The 25,490-nt window shown below is 39.0% G+C and overlaps 2 protein-coding genes across 7 annotated transcripts in view; one reads left to right on the top strand and one right to left on the bottom strand.

Moving 5' to 3' along the window:
* The window catches only part of LOC121951252 (cadherin-18-like), a 120,347-nt gene extending 112,059 nt beyond the window's left edge, over nucleotides 1-8,288 (top strand). The window contains exons 11-12 of the mRNA XM_042497517.2: nucleotides 4,240-4,509; nucleotides 5,854-8,288. Coding sequence (XP_042353451.2) covers nucleotides 4,240-4,509; nucleotides 5,854-6,476 — 893 coding nt within the window. The 3' untranslated portion in view covers nucleotides 6,477-8,288. The remainder of the gene's footprint in view (nucleotides 1-4,239; nucleotides 4,510-5,853) is intronic.
* Nucleotides 8,092-24,624, bottom strand: LOC121951403 (uncharacterized). 6 transcript variants are annotated; one of them, XR_015778093.1, is made up of 5 exons: nucleotides 24,295-24,616; nucleotides 19,740-20,104; nucleotides 16,159-16,430; nucleotides 11,756-12,728; nucleotides 8,400-8,538 (listed from the first exon to the last, which is right to left on the bottom strand). XR_015778093.1 is itself a non-coding variant. In XM_088085017.1 (3 exons), exons 1-3 carry the CDS (start codon nucleotides 24,467-24,469, stop codon nucleotides 8,098-8,100), a joined length of 981 nt encoding a protein of 326 aa, XP_087941143.1. In that variant the 5' UTR covers nucleotides 24,470-24,624; the 3' UTR covers nucleotides 8,092-8,097. The 6 variants fall into 6 exon arrangements, 2 of the variants coding, with proteins under 2 accessions (XP_087941143.1, XP_042353646.1); XR_015778092.1 differs by lacking the exon at nucleotides 8,400-8,538 and adding an exon at nucleotides 14,705-15,335 and having other exon boundaries at nucleotides 11,480-12,728; XR_015778091.1 differs by lacking the exon at nucleotides 8,400-8,538 and having other exon boundaries at nucleotides 11,480-12,728.
* Nucleotides 24,625-25,490: the final 866 nt, after the last annotated feature.

Raw genomic sequence — 25,490 nt, 5'->3', positions numbered from 1 at the left:
TTTGCCCTGCAGCTCACAGTTCAAAAGGTTTAGTTTCCCAGTGATGTCAGTTAAAAATGCAAGGTCAAGTATCCACTCAGTGTCCTCCAGCAGAGAGGTGTCTTTACCTTTGGACTGCATGAACTCTTTGATTTCACCCAAAAGAGACAAAAAACGTTTCAAAATCCGTCCCCTGCTCAGCCATCGGCTTTCTGTGTGCAGTAACAGGTCTCCATATTCAGCTGACAGCTCCTCCAATAGCACCTTGAATGTCCTGTGCTGTTTCGCTTTGCCGTTTATAATCTTCACGACGGGAGTCATCACATGCTCAAAGCAGGTCACTTTTGCACATATCACCTGCTGGTGAATGATGCAGTGGTAATGCAGAAATGGTGGGAAGTCTGTGTCACCTTTACAGTGTGCGATGAAACCTGCATGTCGGCCGGTCATAGCAGGAGCTCCGTCTGTAGTCACCGATACCAGCTTTTCCAGTGGTACTTTTTTCTCCGCGAAAAAACTCTTCACTGCGTTATAAATGTCAACTCCCCTCGCAGTTGTCTTCAGGGGCAGTAGTGTCAGGAGTTCTTCTTTTGTGGAGAAATCATCAAATACCATCCGAATAAAGATCATCAGCTGTGCGGTACTGCTGTTGTCCACAGACTCGTCGCACTGGATGCTAAACCACCTGCACCTCGCCAGACCCCGGTCCAGCTGCTCTGTCAAGTTCCCAGACATAGCAGACACCCTTCTAGCCATCGTGCTTGCCCCCAGCTGGACATCGGAGAGAGTGGGGAGGATATCGGTTCCATTCTTCTCGTCTTTAAGTACAGTGTTCACAATAATCACCATTGCTTCTTTGAGAACCTCCCCATCTGAAAACGCCTTCTTCTTCTTTATCAAAAAATGTGTAGCTCTAAATGAGGCTTCGGTTGCTTTTTGAGAGTTTTTCACCGGCCTTGTAAAAAAAGACTGCTGTTTGCCCAAAGCTGCCTTTAAGTCGCAGGCTTTTTCCGTCCGTAGTGCGCTGCCTGGTGGGTAGTTAACATGGTAGCTTTTGTGACATGTACTGAAGTGTCTCTCCACGTTCTGCCGCTTTGCCATCGCCACAGTCGCACCGCAAATGAGACACACACAGTTTTCTTTCACGTTAGTAAAAAAGAACTCTTCCTCCCATTTACTGTGAAACTGATAAGTTTTCTTCCTTTTTCTGCCATGTTTTTGTGGGTAGAAACCGTTTTCGTCTCCTCATCTTCGCAGCGCTCAGAGCTCATCTCAGCAAAGCTGTGGTTTGTCATGCGCACTAGACTGACCTGTGACCCATACTACGTCAGACTTCGTATATTAAACTTTTTTTTATATTTTTTCTTTACATTTTTATATATTCGTTTTTAAATTTACATCACTGTAAATGCAATTCAAAAAGAATAGCAACACAATTAAATAAAATTTTAGACAGAGCTAGTTCGTGATTAGTGCTATTTTTAGAACTGGCCTGTGGGCGACTGATGTGGTCGCTGCGGGCGACCTGGTGCCCGCGGGCACCGGGTTGGTGACCCCTGATCTATAGTGTGTTTAAGAAAAGAGAAACCTGAATAAGTGCACTTAAAACTATCTAATATAAGAATGTGTATGTGATGTGAACTAGATACATGATGTTGGTGCTGTTATTCAGACTATTATTTTAAAGGAAATAATAATAATCTGTAATAATCTGTGGTTAAAATGATGGTAAAATGTTAAATAATTATAATTCATGGTTGAAATATTAAATAATCATGTTTTATGGTTAAAAAGCTAAACATTATTCATAATTGATATAAAAAGGGATGAAATATTCCACTCAAGAGATGCTGTGTAGATGGAAAAAAAATATATATTCTTTTTATTTTTTTTTTTATCACTATTGTGTAACAGTGGTGTTTGAGAGTTTTGATGTGATATTCAGTATGGCCATAGAGGATTTGGATGTAATGAATCAAAGGAGTAACAGCCTTGTTTTAACAGAGGCTAATTTTTGAGATACCCTAAAGACATTGTCAGATTTTGGACTTTGAACTCTTCTTGACGAAGGAGATGGTGAGCCACCATTGAACCTGACCAATTCCTTATCCAGAGGATCTGGAGATCATCTTTTGCTGGAGGAAGGAACCACCCATGATGCCCTGGCAGGACTGTCGAAGCCCACATTCATCATTTTGACTAAAAACTGAGACAATTGAAACTGAAACTGACTTGACACTGCCCTTACTGTCTGAAGCTAGCTGAACTGACCAAAGGACCAAAGTTGAACTTAAAGGAACAGAAGCAGGAATCCTGAACTCAACGGCACTTGGAGACAATTTTCTTTCCATGCAATTTAGTTATGTCAAACAACCAGTTAAATGGGATTTATGTTATGTGCTCAGGTTGTGAAGCACTGTTTAAACAGTTTTTGATGTACTGAATGCATTTATATGGTATCCAGGGCATGAACCTTTATTTATTTTTTCTTGGTTAAAGAGGGGCCCTTTGATTTTTGTTTTATGCCTACATTTTAATCTAGCCTACTTTTAAGTGAAACGCACCCTGTGACTCCAGTTGCTTATTGTTTCTGTCATTCTCTTTCAACCCCTCCTACGCATCTAGACACTGGTTCTAATAGATTTAAGTACTCTGATGACCTCTAGGCGGGTTACAAAACACACCAAGATTCTTGAGATTCAAGATTCTCCAGGAAAAGTACTTTGTAAGTACAAAGTAAATATTGTGTAATAATAGGGTAGGAAAAGGGTACAGTGGATACTCCATAATCCATCCCACACCCCTTTAATTACTATGTAAGTACAGGGAAAGAACAGGGAACTGTGGATAATCTATCTGGCCTGCACCCCTGTAATGATGTGGAAGTACTGGATAAGTATTGTGTAACTACAAGATAAGAAAGGGGAACAGCAGATACTATATAATCCACCCTGCACCCCTGTAAGTACTATGGAAGTACAAGGTAAAAAGGGGGAACAATGGATATTCCATAATCCTGCCCGCGCCCCTGTAAATACTGTGTAAGTACATGGTAAGTACTTCGTAAGTACAAAGTCAGTACTCTGTAGGTACAGGGCAATATAGGGGAACAGTGGAGACTTGCATTGGTTTTAGGAAATTACAATAGTACTTATTCAGAAGTAGCCCATCTGGCGGTCTTGTGTGCTTCAGTTTTGAATTTACACTTACATAACCAGATAAAGTTTAATTACATAGCATTTATAATTATTTGTAGAAACAATTATTGCCAGCAGACCATTTAGCATAGCTACATTTGATCCACCTTCATATTTGTCTGTGACATTGTTAGATTACTGTATTTTGTTACTTTTGTCCTTGGATGACAACACAAGCCTTCTATGGAGCTGAGAAGAGGTAGGTTTGTTTTCACTCCAGCCTGCTCCTTGTGCGTTGCTGCAGTGCTGGATGAATGAGGGGTCCATTCCATCCCCACTAGCTGAATGACTGTATAAATTGTATGTTCAATAAAGAGGTAAAAAACCTAGGTGTGTTGTTTCTTCAAACATTATACCCTATGATGCCAAAGACAAGTCAGATAATTAGAGAACAAAACTAAAAAGTAGAAAAAGTGCTAATAATTATTAATATAACAGAGAAAAGCATTCCAGCATCCCATTTCTGTAAATCATTTGGATCTATAAACCTGTACCTTACCCTGTAGGTACCCACTACTAAGAAAATATTTAGAGGATAAGGTAATTTATTTTCCTCTAAAGTACTTTCCAAAATACTTAACTTCAAACATCTTTCCACTAGAGTACCCCGTACCTACAAACGTTTTTGGAGATAACTTCAGACATCTTTCCTCTAAATTATCCTGTAGGTAGCCAGTACTTACAACATACTTAGCAGGCAACTTCCTACATCTTTCCTATAAAGTACCCTTCTATAGTGCTCTGTAGGTATCAGGTACTTAAAACACTTAAGGGATAACTTTCAACATCTTTCCTCAAAAGTGCCTCGTAAGTGTCGCATAAAGTCACATAATTACATTGTAAGTGCCACATAATTACATGGTAAATCGCAAGCTGTATTATAAAGTGCTACCGTTTTTTTCATAGAACCAGTATAATTATTGTACTTGCCTTCTTAAAGTGCGGTTTTGTTCTCTCCTTCACCTTTGTTGTACCGTTCTTTTACCTTTCTCTGTTCATCCATGTCACCTCCTCCCTTCACCCTCCTCCCTTGCTCCCCTCCATCCTGTCCTCTCTTCTTCAGATAACACAGCCAGTATCATATTTCATCAGCGTGAGGGCTTCAGCCACAGCAGAGAGCAGGAGCTGTTCAGCCTGGTGCTTGTGGTTTCTGATGGTGGAGAGCCTCCTCTTAGCAGCACTGCCACGCTCTCCCTCAGGGTGTGTGTGTGTCAGAGGAACACCAGGGGGAGACACAGCAACAACGTCTGTCAGGCCCAGGCCTTCCTGTCCTCAGCTGGTCTCAGCACCGGGGCATTTGTGGCCATATTGCTTTGTATTGTCATATTATTAGGTAAGTATGTGGTTGCTCATTTTTTCTTTTATTTCCCTGCTGATAACACACAAGTGGAAATAGCACTGTTTTTAATCAGTAAAGCCCTGTACCAGTGTGCCTCTGAGTGTAATTTTTATGAAATTTCAGTTGCCTGTTGCAACCTCACACACTCCTAAAAATGTGGCGATAGACAAATTCATTACACAATAAATTAAGATTTACCCAAACACAAATAAATTTGGTCACATCTACCACGTGGGTTGCTAATTTAAGCTTATTTAGAAGCCACAATAAAGTTGAGGACCGTTTCCTGGCATCTTCCGTGCTCTTCTTATTTAGCACACCTGCCTTTACAACACATTCTCATCGTTACTGCTTTGGTGTGGACTCCCCATCTACATATTACATTTTAGGTATCCCTCTGTGTCTGCTGTTTAAGTGCTGGGATGCTGCTACCATTATATTAACACAAGCACATGGTGGGATGATGCTGCACATGGTTATGTTTAGACAACTAAAGCACATGGCAACCAACTCCATGCACACGCTGCCCCGGATGGTTAGGAATCTGGGAAGGAGGCACCTAATGAGGTGAATAAAACATCACATTCAGAGGGGAAGCGAACACCAAACGCCTGCATCAAAGTTATGTGTTTGTTGCACACTTCCACCCTATCGGCGCCTACACACTTCTTATATTACATTATTACAGGCAGCATTTCAACCTGACGCCATCCTGCCGCATTTCATGCAAATGAAACAGGTGCTATCTGGCCATGCTTTCATGTGAAGCTTCCTGTGCACATATACGTATTCAGCAGGTGATGTCCACCAGCCTATAATAACGCCCCAACCGGTTCAGTCCGGCAACTTTCTCAGCTGACGTTGTCTAGCAGCGCTTAATGCACACACCAAAGGTTCTCTTTTGGAACTTAGGCCAAAGGCACTGTCAAAGTGGCGTAAATTTAAGAGTTGAGAATGGGAACGGGCTTGTCTTTAATAAAATGTCCTGAGATGCCAGGTCAGGTGACGCATTCAAGTAACTCAAAAAGTATTTTAAAATGCATGGGACATGTATACATTTGGAACATATTGTGAGAACAGCCTGAGGTTTGCGTCCCTAAGTGGGATGTTAGAGTGTCTTATGTGACACTCCCACTGGGTGGCACCAAAGGGGGTTTGCACCAAACTTGTTACAGACTCTGTGAACATGCTGACAGTGTCACCTACAGAGTGAAGTTTTCACCCCAGCTATGAAATACTGAAATAAATTATATAATTTATATTTGAAGGTTTTCAAATGAATCTCATGTTTTCTTTTCCTTTCTTTCTGCCCTTTTACTTTGACTCATTTCCCTCCAGCCATAGTGATGCTCTTCACCCAGCTACGAAATAAGAAAGCCAGCAAAGAGCACTTGATTCTCTCTGAAGAGGACATCAGAGAAAATGTGGTGACGTATGATGATGAGGGAGGCGGAGAGGAAGACACGGAGGCCTTTGACATCTCTGCACTCCGAAATCCCAAAGCCTCTGAGCCTCACAGGAAGTTCAATAATTACTTTGGCTGCAGACCAAGTGCATACGCAGAGGAGGAAAAAATCGAAGAGGACGAGTTCAAGAATGAAGAGGAGGAGACTGTGGTAATAAGGAGGAGAAAAAGACAGGAGGTGGATTACAGGAGCTACAGCCCGGAGTCAGAGACTGCCTGGTTTGTCATTGATTGCATTCCTCGAGAGATGAGCCAGTCAGCGCCTTCGCTTCTGCTACATGGTCAGGACATCATTCAGCAGATCATCCAGCAGAAGGTGGCTAAAGCAGACTCTGACAGACGGGGGCCACCGTATGACTCACTTCAAACATATGCCTATGAGGGCCACGGGTCCTCGGCTGGATCAGTCAGCTCTTTGGGCCTGACTGCCGAAGTGCCTGAACTAAACTTTGCCTTCTTAGAAGACTGGGAGCCGCAGAGGCAAACACTACAATGAACTGTTGGCGAGCAGCTGACTACGTCAGGCTACCCTTGGCACCTGAAAATTACAATCACAAGGTTTATTTTTGTGTGTTTTTTACCTTTGGCCAGTTTGCTTTTTACTTGTGCCATTTTAACTTGGTGTGGGGATGCTGCAAAAAGCTGGCAGTTAGAAACTGTGAAATCATGAGGGATCAGAGGATAAGAAAGACCTTGTACGTGTATCAGGAGAGAAGAACACAAGCTGAAGGGAATCAGGGAGAAGACATCCAAGCTCAAGGAACGTTGACTTTTCTAGATTTCTTTTTCATAAACAAAATAACTGTGATACAGATGCTACAAAGAAGGATTTAGAGGAAGCTGATGGCCCCTGTGGAAGGAGCACATATTGCAGATGTTCCAAAGGCCAAAGAAAGCTATAGGCCCCTCCTGGTTAACCCTTATTGTTTACTTTTTCTATAAAGGTATTGTACCTTTAAAATATTTGAATGGGCCCTGAAGCACCAGATATCCAGGTTCATGATCCCAACCAGAGCCTCGCAGAGCAGGAAACACTGAGGCAAATTAATGAACATGAGGAGATGATTATTAAAAGTTTTCTTCTTTTCTTTATTTCTCATGCATATTAATATCCTACTGACATTTGTACATTTATTAAATGAATAAAAAAATAATGAAACAGAGAGCTTTACTATTTGCTGAATTTTAGTGACATTCAAAATACAGTACAGCTTTTGTTTCCTTATTGGGCATCGCAAGACCTGGCATTATAAATCCACTTCACACCGGCAGCCTTAACCATACCATAATGTCACCTGACATAGAGGATGACGTCGATATAACGCTGAAAGTGATGTAATAACCCTTTATGACAGGAAGAACGAGCATTTATGACTACGTCGGGTGTCAAAGTCAATTAGTGATTTATTTCTCACACAAAGGTAAAAAAGCTCTGTAATATTTTAATCCACACAACCCAACCCTAACAAGACAGTCTCATGGTCACTCTTCCTGAACATGGCAGCGCCACATGCTGCTGCCATTAGCAGTGATTCACAGCAGGAACAGGACAGCATCTTGAACACATCGTTGTCCCAAGTCATCTCATGTTACCACTTTGCAGTGGACACAATCAGTGAAATTGGCAAACATCCTAAAAACAAAATAATCCGTCTCTCAAAGTTGCCTCAGTTAAAACTGTGTGTTCGCTGCTCTGAGGAGTGTGTGAGGTGCGCACATTCTCTGTGCATATTCCTTCTTCACAAATGCCAGTTTATGCTTGGAAAAAAGCATGTTTTTGTGAGTACACATGGTTTATGCATCTGGCCCCTGTTCAGTCTGTGGCCCCGTGTCATCCGGCGACACATCTTCATTTGCCCAAATTATATGTAATCTCAAAGTCAATCTCTTGATGAGCCATGTCATCCATCCCTGGCACCTTATTTAAACTATGTGGCTCACTTCCTCGGCGATGAAGAACTGGGGTTGAGCTTAAAGGCACCTCCTTTTCCTCTGAGGACAGCTGCACTTGTCTAATTTTGGTACAAAGATACAATCTGAGGAGTTTAACCTTGCTTTTTTCATACAAGTGTTCCACAGTGCTACAACTGTTGACCTGTATCTGAGGAGACTGAATTTCAGTTGAGTATTTTGAGAGCTTGTTCTTTTTTTTTAGAAAAACCATTTGGGAAAAACAGTTTTTCAGCAATGTCTTTGATTTCCTCCACTGTTTTCTCCTTGCCAATGGTCAGGTGTCTCGTTCCTCCTCCACTGACTGCCTTCACCTGTTTGTACCGTCTCTCTTTTTCATTAAAGTCCATCCATCCAAGCTCAACCCTTCTCTTTCTTTTTTTTGCACTTGTATTTCCAATCCAAGGCTTGTTTTTTGCAGGAACTGCTAACTCACCAGACACTGGTCTCTGCCGCAGCCTTGTGAATATAGAGTCTTTCCTGCTTTTTGTGTCAAGCGATGCGATGGCTTGTCGGCAGAAGGCCCCAAAAGGTCTTCTATCTCCATGTTTAGAGACGTACTTTGCCATGTCACCATTCACCATTACAGGGATTACAGATGCATCGATCTGGAAAAACAAATTGGATGATTAGATTTTACTTTAAGCAGACCTGTATAAATAGTACAATGTTGAGTCTTACACATCATTATACCACATTTGTTTCCATTCACTTTCAGTTGGGGATATTCTCCTAATCCCTTCAACATCTTACTGATTTTGTTTTCACATCCGATTTTAAACATAATATCTCTAAGTCGATCCATGCTAAAATACATTTTAAAAATTCCATTTTTAATTTTATTAATTAAGACTCATTAACCTTCATTTTGGTCAAAATTTGGGCTATGGTGATTCTACAAAAATATTTGTCGTTTTTTTTACTTATTTTCCTTTAGTGAGGTCACAACTGATAGATTTAATTTCATGCCAGCATTTTTTTGAGGTCATTAAGTCAGTTTAGCAATATATTAATTTGTTGTTGAAGATTTTCAGTCATGCAGGTCATGGTAATTCTGAGTGCCATATTGTAGGCAACAGTTCTAACAGACTGCTTGGGAGCAGCAGGCTTTAAACCTTGAGTGGGTGTGGACCGACCAAAACGATCCTAACAACTCTGAAACTCAGAACTCATGTGACCTCAAAAACTCTCTCAGAGTCCATTTCTAAGGGTTACATTTGTAGGACATTTCTAGGATTTTAGCTTGTTTCTCGGATTTTAGGACATTTCCAGGATTTTAGAACATTTCCAGGATTTTAGAACATTAAGGACTCAGCTAGGACCTCTGTCCTGCTGTTTCACGCACTTTGGCACCTTACGTAAACTACAAGTACAAAAAAATTTCCCAGTGTTAATCACTGTATTTCTATTGTGAAGTAGAAAATGGTTGGGGGACCACCCGGCACCCTATCAGGGGCCAGATTTGGCCTGCAGGCTGGAAGTTGAGAATTACTGGCCTACTTGTTCAGCCCATATAAGTTTAAAAATACTTCCTTTTCATTTGTTTTCAAGGAAAACACACCTATATTAACATAGAAAAATATAGAAACTCCACAGCTTGTGAATTGGGTGCTGCTAGCTGTTGTCCAATAAGAGGATTAAACTAAATCTTTAGACTCCACATTCTGACAGATCACCTGTGGTCGGCTATTTTTCAGACCCAACAAAAAAGTTTAGTAAGTAGTGAGATTCCCAGCTTTTTTGAATTCCCAAAATTACTATGCTGTGCGACGCCTGCTGTGGCATTAAAAACTGATTGGAAAATGAGTGCAATTAGCTGATAATTAACCTGATTAGCCACCGTTGGCTGCAATTCATTTAACCCCTCCTCATGGCACTGCTAATTCACTGTCTATCATGTGTGTGTTAGATGGTGTTTTAAAGCTTTTTGTTTATTTGTTTGTTTTGGTTACCCTTTAGTGCTGGAAAGATACGTTATGCACAGACACTTAATGTGTTGTTTTTTTGACAGCGATCGAGGTTTCTTCTGTTTATTTCTATGATGTTTACATGAATGTGTTGCAGACAGTGTAGAATGATCAGAGAAAAAAGGCTGACGTGTCGATAGTGAGTTTACTGTGTCCTTTTGGGTTTTACTAATAAGAGTCAGGACGTGTATCTATCATCACTGGTAGACTGTTATATGGCTATTTGACACACACCTACTCAGTGATTATCCCAGTGTCAGGGAGTCTACATTGACAGCAGAGCTTTGAGAACTAGCCAAGGTAAGCCAACCCAGGTAGAAATCTAGTTTGGTTTAGAATATCAAACTACTTTGTAAAAAAAAAAAAAAAAAAAAAAAGATGAAATTAACAATATACATGTGATATGAAAATATAGGCCTAACAAAATTAAAACATAAAAAAGTCACGTCAGCAAAAATGCGGCTGACATTTGTTGTGAAAAAGTTTTCGGAAAGGTGTTCTTCACAGATCATACATAGACCAAAACCAAAACAAACACTACAACAGTATAACACCACTGCGCATGGGGAAGTGCACAGGATGTCAGTTTTGGTTTTGTACACAGTGTCCACCAATGGGGCTGCTCAGTTAGGGAAGCAATGGTACAATAAAAATAAATCAACATTCCTTTCCTTTTCCTTCCTACACCAAAAATGGCAACAAAATAATGGAACTTCTTGAGCCATTACGTAAATAACACTTTAGTTGAACTACCAGCTAGCTGCTGCTTAATTGTGTGAATTCACAGGTGAATATATTTATTTTACCACTGTGTATTTCTAACATAACAGCTACTCATTCAGCAGCTCTGAAACTTTTAACTTAAGCAGATTTAAATGTGAAGCTCAGAATTGCATTTCTGTATACTGACACTGGGTTTCATGCAGCAACATCAAAGTTCTATTAAACATACTTAAAATGATTTTCCAGAGTGTCAGCACTGGTGTTATAGGAAAATCAAAAACCTATAAATGACAAAATATCTGCCCTGTCAGCAGCAGAGGTGCAGGAAGTATATAGTTATAGTATAGTATAGTATAGTATAGTATAGTATAGCTACTGATTCCACAATATAAAAATACTCTCTTATTTATCAAAGCCATACATAAAAAGTGTTACTTATACCCCATTTCCACCCAACATTAGTGAAAAAAACACAAGAAAAAAAAAAAGGAAGAGGAAAAAAAGATCCTAATCCACACCGTCCTCCTTCTTCATGTCAATCAGGGGCTGAAATCTGTTACAAATTACATTAGTGTATGTAGGCAGGTTTTTCATACACAGGTAAACCTGCTATAGGCTATTGACTGCTATCTCATTGCCAGGAGAGCAGAGCTGTGTACAGTGTTTATTTTGGCAGCTATTTTAGATTTAGTCTTTGTCTTAGTATTTAAACGGAAATGTTTATTAGTTTTAGTCACATTTTAGTCATTTTTATCCTTTTACAACCTCTACCCTTTTAGGGTAGAGGTTGTATCAAGTGTTGAAATTCGTAAAGCAACATTGCACTGACTTTAGTTGGATATGATGCAATGATATACTGTACTATTGCAGTTATATTTATTTTCTGAAGCTTCAAACAAAAATGCAATGAACAAACTTTTACCATGCTTTAAACAACAGTGGCCTAATAACCAATCAGAGGGGATCCCCTCGTAACAGACACTGGATATCAGTAGCAGCTTCAACAACCTTGAGTCTGTCAGCAGAGTTAGGCTACTGATCTTGATTCAGTTTGAGAAAAACGCTTCTCTCTAAAATGACTCTTGCTTTATTTCGGCAACCACAACAAAGGTCACCTGTAATGCTGAAAACTCACTCAGCAAATGCTTGAGATGCTGGCATTGCCAGAAGATCTAAGACCAGACGTTTCAGGTTCTGATAAACAGAACCATGTGCAGCCCAAAAGCAGTCTCTTCAGTTATGGGCTGTGACAGCTGCTCCTTGAATTTCTGCATCACTGTCCTGACACTGGACTCTGACAGGCCAGGCCTTCATGGCCAGTTTGCACTTTGTGATTTTGACAGGAATTTATATCTGGGTTGCTTTGTCTGTGGTGCCTCTTGTCTTTCTTATCCCTTCTTATTTTCATCAGCCTCTTCCTCCCGTGATGCTGGTGACACCGTTTGAGCAATATAATCTTCTGCCTTCCTAAGAAACTCCTGTATTTGTTTGTCATTATTTTCAGTGCTTTGGGTGAGACTGTCAGGTCGAGGAAACATGCAGCAGCGAAGAGAGGTGAGAACTTAACTGGGATCAAAGGAGCACCTGAAACACTGATCCATGTCTGCCTTCATCTTCTGTGCCAGAGAAGCTAGGTCCCTATAGCTAGAAACCTGGGCCTGGGGGAATTCAGACAGGTGAGCACTCAGGTCCAGGAGGGCAGGCAGCACTAGGGATAAGGACACTTTGTCCCTCTGCAGCATCTGCGTATGCTCAGCAAGGGGGACGTGCAGATCTCTCAGAGAGCAGTCAGCCTCTGCCACTGACCTGGTAGTAGACAGTCCCAGCCCATCCCATCAACCACCTCAACAACTGAGTCCTTCGCCTGGAGAAGGTGTGATATCATCAGATATGTGCTGGACCATCTGGCGGGGCAGTCTTTGACCACAGTGAGTCCACACAGCTGCAGCAGGTGCTCCATTGCTACAGATGACATGCGGAGGAGTTTGACAAGTACTCGAACTTTGTCAAGGAGTTGTTGGACAGTGACACTTGCTTCTTTCTGGATCATGTTCACCACGAGCTGCAGTGTATGTACAACGCAGGGCGTCCTCCCTATGGCTCCATACCTAAATAGATAAGAGAACTTAATTAATCATCTAGAATGAATTCAATTGCCATGGGCAACACAATACAATATGATAAACAATGTATGAACAAACACTGGGCCAGCCGCTGCCATCAACACTCCTATGTGGTTGTTTAGGGAAGCACCTAAAACACCTGCTGTGTGACCTTTTTTTGTATTTCAACTTACAGTCATGGTAACATATCAATTTAAACATACGTTTAAGTAAACAAACAACTAAATGGGTGAATGATAAACCAGTAAAGTCAGTTTATGACTTGCTGCTCACTCCTCGTGCGTAGCCATGGTGATGCAACAGGCAGCTGCAACATTGTAGGTGACGCTGAGTGAATTTTTTTCTTTGGTGGTACAGCATAATCACTACTTATTTTGATGAACCCAACTGAGCAAAATTAAAAATGGCTCCTAAATGAAAATTTAGGAGTGGAGCTGAAGGACAAAAGAAAATAAATTTGCAAACAGAAAAAAGTTCACAAGATAAAAGTACATTACAATGTGATTGTTTGTTGAATCTAATTGAATAAATCAATCTGCTGTTGCTTTTCTTTTTTTTTTAAGATTATTATTTGGCTGGGTTTTTTGGTCTTTATTAGACAGGACAAAGTGATAGCATGAAAGGGGGAGGGAGAGGGGATGACATGCAGTAAAGGGTTGCAAGCTAAAAGTTAACCTGCAGCCGCTGAGCCACCAGGCGACCCCTGCTGTTGTATTTCTTTCCAGCATTTCAGAGTTACTCCGAAACTAGCAGAGCACTTTCATGTCACATCCAACCAATATCGTCAGCGGTCCCAAGGAGTTATTAAACTTTGAATAAACAATAATCAGGGCTCTGCTGAGACTGTATGTCATGATATGTCAGAAAAATAAGTAGACAGTGGAAAGATTTTAATGAAGAATGGATTATGGACAGACTCTTAGGCTACTCCCCATGGGCAGTTCAAAACCACTATGTCATATAAGCATACATTTTTTGAGACATGGTATGGTCAATCCACTTTTTGTAGGATGCACATTTTTTTCAAAAGCTCTCTTATGCATTTTATTTATCCCTCACTATACGTGAAATGAGATTAACCAACATAACGCCTATTTAACATCTGTGTACAATGAGAATTTCATCACATCAACAGTATTCATTTTTCTGTGTTGAAGCAGTTATACCTGAGGCCAAGCAATGGATTGTAAGCATCATTTATAATTCATAAAAGCTAACTTTGCTTGTTAACTAGCTACTAGTGTTTTTGTTATTTTAATACATAGCATACTAAATCTCCAGATTGACCTAAATAGTTTCAGACTGTCCATTTGCTTTCTAGCCATGTTAAATTGTATTTTTGTTGACCATATTTGGACATTTAGATCATTTGCATATTTCGATAAAATTGCATTTGTTGTGTGGTTAATACATAAACCTGAAAAATACATATAACATACCTATGTAGCCCTGAACACACATCTTGACTGAACAACACGATTTAAGGTCTGCTTAGGAGAGGACAACCAATGTGTCGACCTCATCGCAATTGAGCACTTTTCAGACCCTCTCAGCAGGGTTGTTTGAAAAAAAAAGCCTCAGGAGAAACACTTAGTGACTTATTTAGATCATCAGGGAACAAGGTGGAAATATATCGTCATTTGTTACTATGCTCGCTGTTCTCAGTAACTGTGGAACACCGCTGTCAGGCCAGTAGATGCTGCTCGCGGTGAGTTCAGGTGTGCAAATGCATAAATTCAGATGATTAAAAAAAGGAACAGAAGAAGCTACAATAAAATGTGTTTTGTGTACGAAAGCTGAACATCTGTTCTTTATCTTTATGTATTCATTGTTTATATATTTAAAACACAAAATGTTCTGGATGACTTGAAAAATTAGTAAATATGGCCAAAAATGCTGGCGCTGGCTGGCAACTTCAGATTAATACTCTGGCAGGGAAAGAGTTAACTAAAAGAATTTACCTTTGGTTTTTGACAAGTTGAGTCTTCATCACTCTCCTGGTATTCCTCATCAGAGCTGCTGAGCTCATCATCATCATGTCCATTATTTTTGAATGCTGCAGCCATGTTGCCTCCGTTATCAGTTATGACTGTCACAATTTTTCATTTTGGTATTTCTCAATCCTCTCTGCATTGGTCAACACAAGTCTTTATGCCCTCTGCAATGTGTGGGAGATCTGGCCAAGTCTCAACAATATGTGCTTCCCTTTGTTCTCCTGAGTGCAAAAGTAACATGCACTAATTGCAAGGAATGATGCTGTGTGTCCTTTTTTTGTTCATATGGCCAGGCCAATTGTTATTTTGCGTGCTGTGGCAAGTCTTTCTTTGAATTTTTGTTTTTCATCATTGTAAAGCCTGTCAACTAAGTTGTTTACTTTTGTTTTTTTCAGATATGGTCAATGGTCCCCATCATAAGGATGAACTATACGGCAGGTAGACCGCTGGGTCCAATCTTCTGGGCAATTGCCTTTTATTTAGAAGCTTGTTCCAGTGAGTCAGCTTTGTATTTTGATCCAGAGGAGACCGCTGCTGTGATAGTTGACCTTTCATTCTCTGCTCAAGGTTGCTGTTTTTGGGTAGCCGTGTCTGGGGTCTGGGTGAGGAAACAATAAGACTGGATACAATAACTTTCTATACTGACCTCCTGAAGGCCTACAGATGAATTCAAATTACGTTCAATCCAGGCTTACAGGCTTAACGATATCACACATTAATCATCATTAAAATATAACAGAATATCAAGTATAGCTTTTGAAAATTCAAATGATGTGATAACACAATACAACTCGCCTATTATATAAACCTACCTCGCCTTAGAGCTAAAAAAATCATACACAAATATCTGCTGTATAAACTGCTGTGTTATTTTAGAAACAATAAATTGCAGTTTGACTAGCTAGCGGGACATGTTCACGGCTCCTCATTAAGCTTTATCTGGTAAGGACATGAAAATGGACAGAGCATAAATACAAGGAGCTTGTTCAAAATAAATTAACTCCCAGGCTAGTTATAAATGTTACAGCTGCAACACATGATGTGCACAAAGACACACTGGGGAGCATAACTGTTTTTTTTCCCCCTATGTTTCAGTCGAACAACATTATATGATTAATCATTTCACTTGTCCAGCCCTAACACTTTTTTTGTCCTGGACAAGCCTAACGTTAATTATAAAATCCTAACATTACATGTTTCACTCAAGAGCTTTGAAGCAAGCAAGCTGACATTAACCCAGCCAATATTGTCCTTAAAGCCAGACTCATTGATTAGCTACCTCAAACTGAAAACTTGTTTTGCGAGAAAGACTTCCAGGCTCTCTAGCAAAGTTGGCACAAGTTAACATAACCGACTGTCCACTAACACTGTCATAAGGTTAACATTAGGACTCTTCATTTAACATTAGTTAGCTGACTTACCGTGGCATAAATAGCAGCACGGTGCGTCTTCAGTTGTCTTGTTGGTAGTGCTCTTCCCACCTAGTTTGTAGCCACAGGGCTCCTCTCCGTCCCCCATGACAACCATGCATTGGGTTTTCCTTTCTGCTGAGTTATAAGTAAAGTGTGTCCAGACGTCCACTCGTTCTTTTCGACCAGGCTCTTTTTTTCATTGAAGCCATCATGTCAAACACGCTGTCAGTTTGGGGCATCATCACCTGTACGGCTGATGTTCTGGGAATCTGCACACAAACCTCAACCAATTCAACCAATGACAGGGATGCATTATATTTTAACAAAGTAGATGCACAACTAGGGAAAAAAATAATGCATTTTAAATGTCTGACAGCCCATCACTAACGTTTTAGCCCAGTCCTCTCTTGTCATTGAAAAAATACATTTCGTCACAGCTTTTATTATGATAGATTTTAGACTACTAGATAGATAGATCGATAGATAGACTATTTTTAGCTTGTCATCATCTTGTCTTAATCATGGAAAAAAGATTGAGGAAAACATTTTGTCATGGAAAAGAACAACGTTAATACTGTGATGGGTGTATGGGTGAGTGTGGGTTGTTTTGATGTGTCTGATGTCATGAAGTGGCCAGAGAACCGGTAAACAGTAGACAGTAGTATAGACAGAGCTCTGTGAAAACTTTACAGTGCTTACTTCTCTTTATCTCTTACTTATTCAGTTACTTTTCAAACTCGTTGCAGACTAACTTGGGTTGATGTTTGAGTGCTGCTTGGGCGGAGACGGTAATTAGAGATGGTGCATTACTGCACCTGGCCAGTTAAGTAGCTGAAATTAGCGCTTTTACAATGCCAGTTGGTAAATACCCATGACTGCTGCAGAGTCATTTGATCTGGGTGTAAATGCTGATTGTTCACTTTGTCATTGCATTAAATCCTGATGTTAGTGGTTGCTGGCAGGTTTTTTGCACAGTAGCAAAGATGCTTTAAGTTCAAGAATTTAAGTACTATCAGGGAAGTATTAAAAGTAAAAGTACTCATGCATAAAAGTTTAATTTTAAAAATCAACAGTAAAAATAATTTAAAGGAAAAACAGCAAGTTCTACATATTCTGAAAATATGGAATTATAACATTATTTTGCATGAAAATTATTTAAACAATAAGAAAAAAATACTTTTCTAATTAACTGACTAATTGTTGACTAATTGTTTTAGCTGCATGTGTATATATTCATATGGTTTGTGCACAAAAATCAAAAAGTGTAGTGGGCAAAGTGGCATGAGTTTAAAATGCTTAAGTTGCATTTAAGTTAAGTACTTGAGTAACTGTACTTAGCTACATTCCAGCTGTGGTCAGCAGAGGGACACAAAGGAACTGACATTACAGTAATTGGGATCAGTGGACCATGTATAGTAAAATTGAGACCCGCAAATTTACTAATCCACCTTTATAATTACTCTTAAACAAAATCTAAATTTGATTAAATGATATTCATGCATTTTTTTAAATGTTCCTCAGGTATAAAACTTACTTTTCCTTGTATTAGACAACAGTTTGTGGCCTGTGAAAATGAGATGTTTTTCTCTTTTCTTGGTAAAAGTGCTCTAAACAGGCCTAATGCAAGAAGCGATATACAAACAAATTTTCTCTTCTTTTTGTTCTTGTCCATTTTGTTGTTTTGTTAGTCCCCATTGATTTCTATGATTTAACATTTTTTTCTTATTTGTGCTTTTCTCTGAGGTAGGACCAAGAAAGTAGTAATGACTGGATTATTAAATTTTAAAGTGTATAAGTACAATCAGGGAAATGTATTTATATATTAGAAACAAAAGTAATCATGCAGAAAAATTTAAATACATCTAATCAATAAAAATAATTTAAATAAAGGAAAAGCAGCAAGTTCTCATTTATGAGAAGCTGCAACCATTATTTTTTTTAATGAAAAATTACACAGTATTATACACAAAATATTTGCCAATTAATTTTCTAATCAACTGACGAATTCAGCTCCACTTGTATATTTTCATATGTTTGGTTTATGTGCACAAATCTTAATTTGAAAAGTAGTTATCTAATAATAGCAGTAGAGTGAAAAATACAATATTTCCCTCTGAAGTCTAGTGGAGTAGAAGTAGATCGTGGCATGAGATTAAAATAAAGTAAAAGTACCTTGAATTTGTCCTCTGGTACAGTACTTGAGTAAATTTTAGTTACAGTTCAACACTAGTTGAGGGAAGCACAGTAGCTGACATTCCAGTAATTAGGATCAATGCACAGTATATATGCGCAGTATAGCAATGTCTCTTTAGCCCTTAACTTAACTTTCTTAATGCAGGACTTTTACTCTAACAGGGTATTTTTGCAGTGTGGTATAAGTACTGTTAGTAAGACAATGCAAATGTTTTTCCATCGCTGAGTTTTTGATTATCCTGTAACATCAGTAATGAAACTCTAGATAATCAATTTACTGTGTTTCAGTTTATTTAAAAGTGCATCAATGTCACTACTGCAGAAATTCTTCTTCTTGCAGCGTTTTTTTGGTAGCATCTCATTCTCGAGCATGTGCCAGAGTCTTTGCACACGGCACAAAACCTGCTCTTATATAGTGTTGAGGGGGCGTTACCTGTGCAACAGGTGATATATGTTCAAGTGGGATTCATCATTAAACCCACCTAATCAGAGCAGGTTTGGATGATCAAGAACATTTGGTGCATCTGAAGCTGACTTCCCTTTGATTTTCTCTTACCCGATAATAGAGAGAAAATATATGAGAAATTTAAGAGAATGATGCTACATTAGACCAAACCACTCATAACATGTTCCTACCTCAGAAAAGAGCAAAAATAAGAAAACTTTGGTGAATCCCAGAAATCAATGGGTACTAACAAAAAAAAAACGAATCACAGATATTATCAAAAATAAGTGAACATTTATTTGTACATAATTTCTTGCATGATGCCATTGTCCCATAATACAGGAGCAGTCTGACTGGAACCATCTTCTGTTCAGCCTGGGGAAGATGTGTGTGAAGGATCCATGTTGTCCCACATGAATAGAAACAATAACAGCCACCTGCTTCCAATGATTTGTGGAGGCAAATAACGGCCAAGATGTTAATTCTACTTTGTGTGCGACTGTTTCCTGAATCTTTTCTGGTAAATGTTATTCTGTCTTTGTCTATCTCTCACCACAGATTCCCTTGTGTGGACTGTCATGTGTTGTGTCAGATTTCCTTTCTGTGCAAATTTTTCACCACAAATAGGACATATGCATGGATTCTCTTTTTTGTGGATGGCCAGGTGTTGTTTCAGGTTTCCCTTCTGAGTAAATCTTTTACCACATAGAGAGCAACTGAAGGGTTTCTCTCCAGTATGGCATCTCATGTGCATCTGCAGATGGTACTTCTGGCTAAAATTTTTACCACATTTTAAGCAGCTAAATGATTTATAACTTCCAGGATCACTGAGAGGAAGTTTGTTTTTTGTGGGACTGAAATCTGTCTGAGGTTTCCAATCATCATCATCATCATCATCATCATCATCATCATCACTGTCTTCAGTCTCAGTGTCAGAGGAGTGTGAGGTCACCTCATCAGATCCAGAGAAAGCAGCTGCTGACGCCTTGCATGGTTCCTCTCCATCAGCTCCTGCTCCCAGGTGCTGAGCAGTACATGTGGCCGGGGCCTCTGCCTCTCTGTCCTCCTCACACAGTCTCTGATGAAGCTGTGACAGCTGAGCTTTCTCCCCATCACCTTCACTTGTCACTAGGACAGCAGTAATAGGGAAATCTGGGATCTGCTCCTCCTGTGGTCCCTGCAGCTGGCTCCAGACCTCCTGAATGCTGCAGAGATCCTGCTGTTCCTCTTTAATGTGCAGGCCCCCTGGGTGCTCTGGGTCCTCCTGGTGCAGGCTGAGCCTCCACTCCTGCTGCTCCTCTTTGATCACCGCCTGAACTGAAACATTCAAAGACAGACAGATATCTATCGATTACGTAAATAGGTCGATTCACGTAATATGAGTTGACGCGTCGCACCGTTTCACACAGCGTGCGTAATGAGAGCGTGAGCAGCGCCGAGCGTGTAGTGTTTTGTTTCGGCGCTCCTGTATCAGGTCAGAGCTGCACACTGCCGGCCTGAGCAGCGCTCGTCAGGCGCGTCTGAGCTGCGTGTCAGCTGCAACACATCTAGAGAAACGGTGGCTCGCCGTGTTTTTACACGTGACGTTCGCGTTTTGTTGACTCTATAGCACTTTCTACTGCAGTTTAAAGTCTTTCTTTGTCACAGAGATAAGGAAATACAAAGGTGTTTGTTTTACCTCAACTTCCTCGCTTCCCTTTTAAAAACAGCAGAGCAAGCTATCTGACTGTGTCTCTGTGGACAGAATGCTATCAGTTGCTGTTACAATGCATTTTATTTTGAAAAATTTACAGGATGGGGTAGTCAGCTGTGCAGGAGCTTGTATAACTTCATAAATGAGTGGAATATGTGCTTATAAATATGAAATTACAGCACTCATATCTGCAGGCAGCAATATGCCTTAAGGCCCAGTTAAGGCTGGACTATTTTGATGCAGAAAGAATGTACTAGTTATAATTATTTCTGTTGTAGAGAAGTTATAGTGTTATTCAAATTGCACTAATTTTACTGTAAAATGTTTTGTTGGACTGCTAGATTTGAGGTTTGTTACTGTAACAAAGGGTAACTGTTTTATTACTCCTCCTAAAAGTGATTTCAGTTTTACATTGTTTTGTTAATTTTGCTTTTGGATTGCTAAATGTAGATTGCACTACATTCCTTTTACCTGGAATTTTATTTTGGAAAGACTTTACATCAGACTGTAAAACACAGATTACCAGTTAAGACTGGGCTATTTTTTGTTGGGGAATAATGCCCTGTCGTGTATGACAAGTTTTAAAATGTTATTTTCGGTAAATTTGTTGTTATATTATTCGAGTCACTAAAAAATAATAGCTACATCAATAATAAAAAAAAATTAAAAACTCGATAGATTAATCTTTTAAAAGGAAAAAATAATCAATAGATTAATCGATAAAAAAAATTGTTAGGTGCAGCCCTAATCTATTTAAATGTACACAAATAGATAGTATTATTACTAGTAATACAAAATCCAAAGGCCTGTCATAATGCACATATTTAAAACTACCAAAATAAACTGACTATAGCAATACAATCAGATCACAAGTGTTCCTGCAACACTATGAACAGAAAAGCCTTTCCATGAAACACTAAAATTTTGCAAAAAAAAAACAAAAAAAAAACCACCATTTACTACTACCATTTATCACAAAAAAAGTTTTTTCACGGACATGAAGTGTATATTATGCAATTGGAAAAAAAAACACATTTAACAAAAATGTGATGGAAACCCTTTTTAGCTTTTCTAGGTCACATGATGCTATGGCTATGTGCTTGTCAGTAAGAACTGACTCCTTCATGACACAGCAGGCGCTTCATGAGGTGTTATTGCATAACATAACTCTTCAAAAGTTGAACTGAATCTAATGCGATGGCTGCTATAGAAATAAAGCTGCTAATGTTTTGAACATCCACCACCGTGCTTCTTGGAATGTTACTTTCAGCTAACTGCCGATGCCGGTATCACACGAATTTTCACAAAAGCTCTTTCAAATATGCCACAAAGTGGCAAAATCTAACAAAGCTTTTTTTACTTTGGAAGATATTTCACCCATGATTTCCTCCGATTGTGACTGTACAGTAAAATAATATCACTTTAGCAACATCAAACTCGGGGTCATTCTGAGCAGGTTTACAGTATATGTATTTCAAAATTGAGGAAATTGTGTTAAAATGACATTTGAGGTGACTTGTCCTTTAAATTTCTGCAAAACTTGCAGCACAATCAGCACAAATTTCAAGCTGATCCTAATCAGTGTGATTCTGAAAAGGATTCCATTGAAATTTTCAGCAAACCACTTGAAGTTTAAGTGCATATTGGCCTGATATTCAATGTGTTGCAACTGATTTGGACTTTTCCTTTAAAATGCTTTCCTATTTTATATTAAAACAGTCTGCAACATTCTGAGCCGAGTTCCACTGGGATTCTCAGCAAACCTGTTATCGAATTGTTTTGTCATGGGTAAAAAATTGTCCCATGCAATATAATGCATAATGTGCATACGGATATGTTGTTTTTTCACAAAGGCTGCCAGCAGTAAAATGACTTAACATTTTACAGGACATCATGTTGTGTAACAGTGATCTTAACACTGGGATTTTCAGGAAGCCAATGCCATTTCATACATTAGTACGGCAACCAAGGTCGGAAAATGGCACAAATAGACACCAGCCAAATGCTGGTAAAATATGCAAGTGGCTGATGGTTTTGCTTTACTCACAAGCCAAAAAAAAATCTATTGAGTAGCTGGTAGCTTTTGGAGATGAGTATCATGAACGTTTGTTTATGCTAGCTCCCAGGGATGATAAATTCGTCCTGGTTCCCTCATCAAAAAGCCTACAGAATTTTATATTGTGGGATTTTCCCATTGGATTTAGGATCATTGCAGGAAAAAAAAACTCTGTGCTGAACAAACATTTATGTGACTTAACAGTTTTTTTCAATAAGATAATCTTCACAGATAAACACCACTCTCAGGTTTTTTGAATCCTAAATACAATCATCAAACGTAAAAAGCTAATGTTAGAGTATAAACTAACTACACTATGAGCGCATCGCCACTGCTGCGAGGCTGCAGAGCTGTGTTTGGTGCAGCTTGATGTGATGATATTTTTATAGTCTCATTTAGCTTATTAGCAGCCGCCTCTTACTGTCCTCATTAATAATCTAAAAACACATTTTTCTCCACATAAATGTTTAATATGTAATAATAAAAACATTAGATATAAAAATAAAACATTGTTTATTGATAGTTGGGTTAAAAATTACATTTTGTCTGTGACAACTTCTGAATGAAAGCGGACTCCTATGTACTGATACAGAGTTTCTAAAGAAGTATGGAATTCCAATTATTCGGTCTGAGGTGAATTAAGTTGATCTTACGGTATGTCCTAATCTTAGAAGACTGACCATAGGAACCATTGTTTCTCCAGCCAAACCTTTTTGGAACTCTAATTATGAAAATATTAAATAGGACTCTGATTGGAATTTTAATAACAAATATAGTGTCACCAACAAAATTCTTAAAGGTTCTTTTAAAATCATACATTTGTGGATGAACACTGTATCTTTTGTAATAATGACAACTTAAGTATGTGTCACCTGTTTTATGAATGCCTTTGCATTAAATTATTTTGGATGCATATATAACATTTCTTTGAAACACTGACAAGTAAAAGAATTCAATTAGAAAAAATACATATATATTTTTGTACAATACAATGGACTTGCTAGTCAAAAAATGACTTTGATTTTGTTTATTTTGTATGGAAAATGTACATACATAAATGTGAATGGACTCAAAAGAAACCAAAAAACACAAGAATTCAAAATAGAGATAGGTCATTATATCCAAACATTACACAGACTTTCTTCTGTTTTTGCTTTTTGTCACACTTAAATGTTTCAGATCATCAAACAAATTTTAATATCAGACAAAGATACCCTGAGTAAATTCAAAATGCAGTTTTTAAATGATGATTTCATTTATTTTGGAAAAAAACACTATCCAAACCAATCTGACCCTATGTGAAAAAGTAATTGCCCCCCTTGTTAAATCATGAATTAACTGTGATTAACCACATTTTTTGGAAAGCTGAGTTCAAATTTCACTAGCTACACACAAACCTGATTACTGCCAGATCTGCAGAACCAAGAAATCACTTCAATAGAACTTGTCTGACAACATGAAGTGGGCTAAAAGATCTCCAAAGGCAACACATCATCTATGTTAACTACAGAGCTTATCTCATGCTTCTAACCACAAACACATCCAACAAACCCAGAGACTTTGAGACGAAGGAACCAGAGATGCTACATGCTAACTGTTTTTGTGTGAAATGAGAGAAGTGACTGCAGGAACACACGTGCAACAAACCCCACAGCGGCTAGCTTGCTAAGTTAGCTCGAGCTAACAGGCTGTGAAAGAACCGAGTCTGTGAAGGACTACTGTGACTATTCAGTGATGTTTATGTGTCGCTGTACTGACCTGCTGTTAGCGGCCTCTCTTTGGCTTTACACACCGAGTCCAGCAGCGTCATGTGACGGCTCTCCATCTCCTTCTCATACTGGCTGAATGTTGCCTCCAGGTGCTCCATGATTTCAGAGACAGCCGCGGTTAGCCGCTGGTACACGAACACTCTGGCACTCTGCAGTCTCGCCATTTTGCACAGTGGACTGCTCCTATCACAGTTACCAAAAACAAAACTCAATGATGGCAGCGTTTCTCTTGTTAGCCTCAGCTGAGGTGCCTGCAAACACTTCCTCTTTGTCTTCTTCTTGTACCGCTAGTTCTTCTTCTTCTTCTTCTTCTTTTTCTAGGTTTATTGGGGGTTGACAAACAACATTTTGGCGCATTACTGCCACCAAGTGGTATGGAGTGTAGAGAGCGCGTTAACCCTTTGAATCATGGGCAAATTGGTTTAATTTCTTTCAGAAGGGGAGAAGGCATTGAGCAACTTAACAAGACATGCCCCTCAAAATAGCAAAAAGTTACAAGAAAATAACCTAAAAGAATAAGCACCCCCCCCCCCAAAAAAAAATGATGATGATGAAAATGATATGTATAAAATTACTGTTATTATGAATATAGTTTTCTGTAATTCACTTTGTAACCTGAAAACCTCCCAAACGTATCAGTCTAGTGGGACTGACTGTTAATAACAAATCATTAGCAAATACATTTGTTTTAAAATCATATCCTCCAATTTGTATACCAGTGATTTTCTTCTCTGCTCGTATAGCACACACTAAAGGCCAATGCCGTGTAGATCTTAATAGTTCGAAAGGCTCAGATACAATGCCATTAGTTTTAATTGATGCAACGGGTTTGTTATAAAGGACCATCACCCAGCAGATAATGACTGGTCCAAAATCAAACTTGGAGAGAGCATAAAACAGGTATTGCTACTCAAGCCTATCAAAGGCTTTTTCAGTATCCAACAATAAGGCTATGGCTGGATGCTGTAGGGTACTGACTTTGTCCATTACATAAAAAAGTCTCCTCATATTGTTGGAAGCAAGACGGCCTGTAACAAATCCAGCTTGATCGAGGTGTATCAATGAGGAGATGACAGTCTCTATAGGCATATCAAGGATTTTAGCAAATAGCTTATAGTCATTATTTAACAAACTAATGGGGTGAAAATTAGTCAGATTCAAATAATCTTTACCAGGTTTGGGCAG

The sequence above is a fragment of the Plectropomus leopardus genome, chromosome 12 (assembly GCF_026936395.1).
Source record: "Plectropomus leopardus strain MGB_pleo_1.0 chromosome 12, ASM2693639v1, whole genome shotgun sequence".
NCBI lineage: Eukaryota > Metazoa > Chordata > Actinopteri > Perciformes > Serranidae > Plectropomus > Plectropomus leopardus.
Note: the sequence above shows the minus strand (reverse complement) of the source record. Positions and strands in the feature narration are given on the sequence as shown.

What these genes read in the sequence shown, in the direction of transcription:
- LOC121951403 (XM_042497712.2), bottom strand. Translation starts at nt 24,469, where the DNA reads ATGGCGAGACTGCAGAGTGCCAGAGTGTTCGTGTACCAGCGGCTAACC. An exon ending in AGAGAGGCCGCTAACAGCAG is followed by an intron (nt 20,105 to 24,294) that starts GTCAGTACAGCG and finishes TGAATGTTTCAG; the next exon opens with TTCAGGCGGTGATCAAAGAG.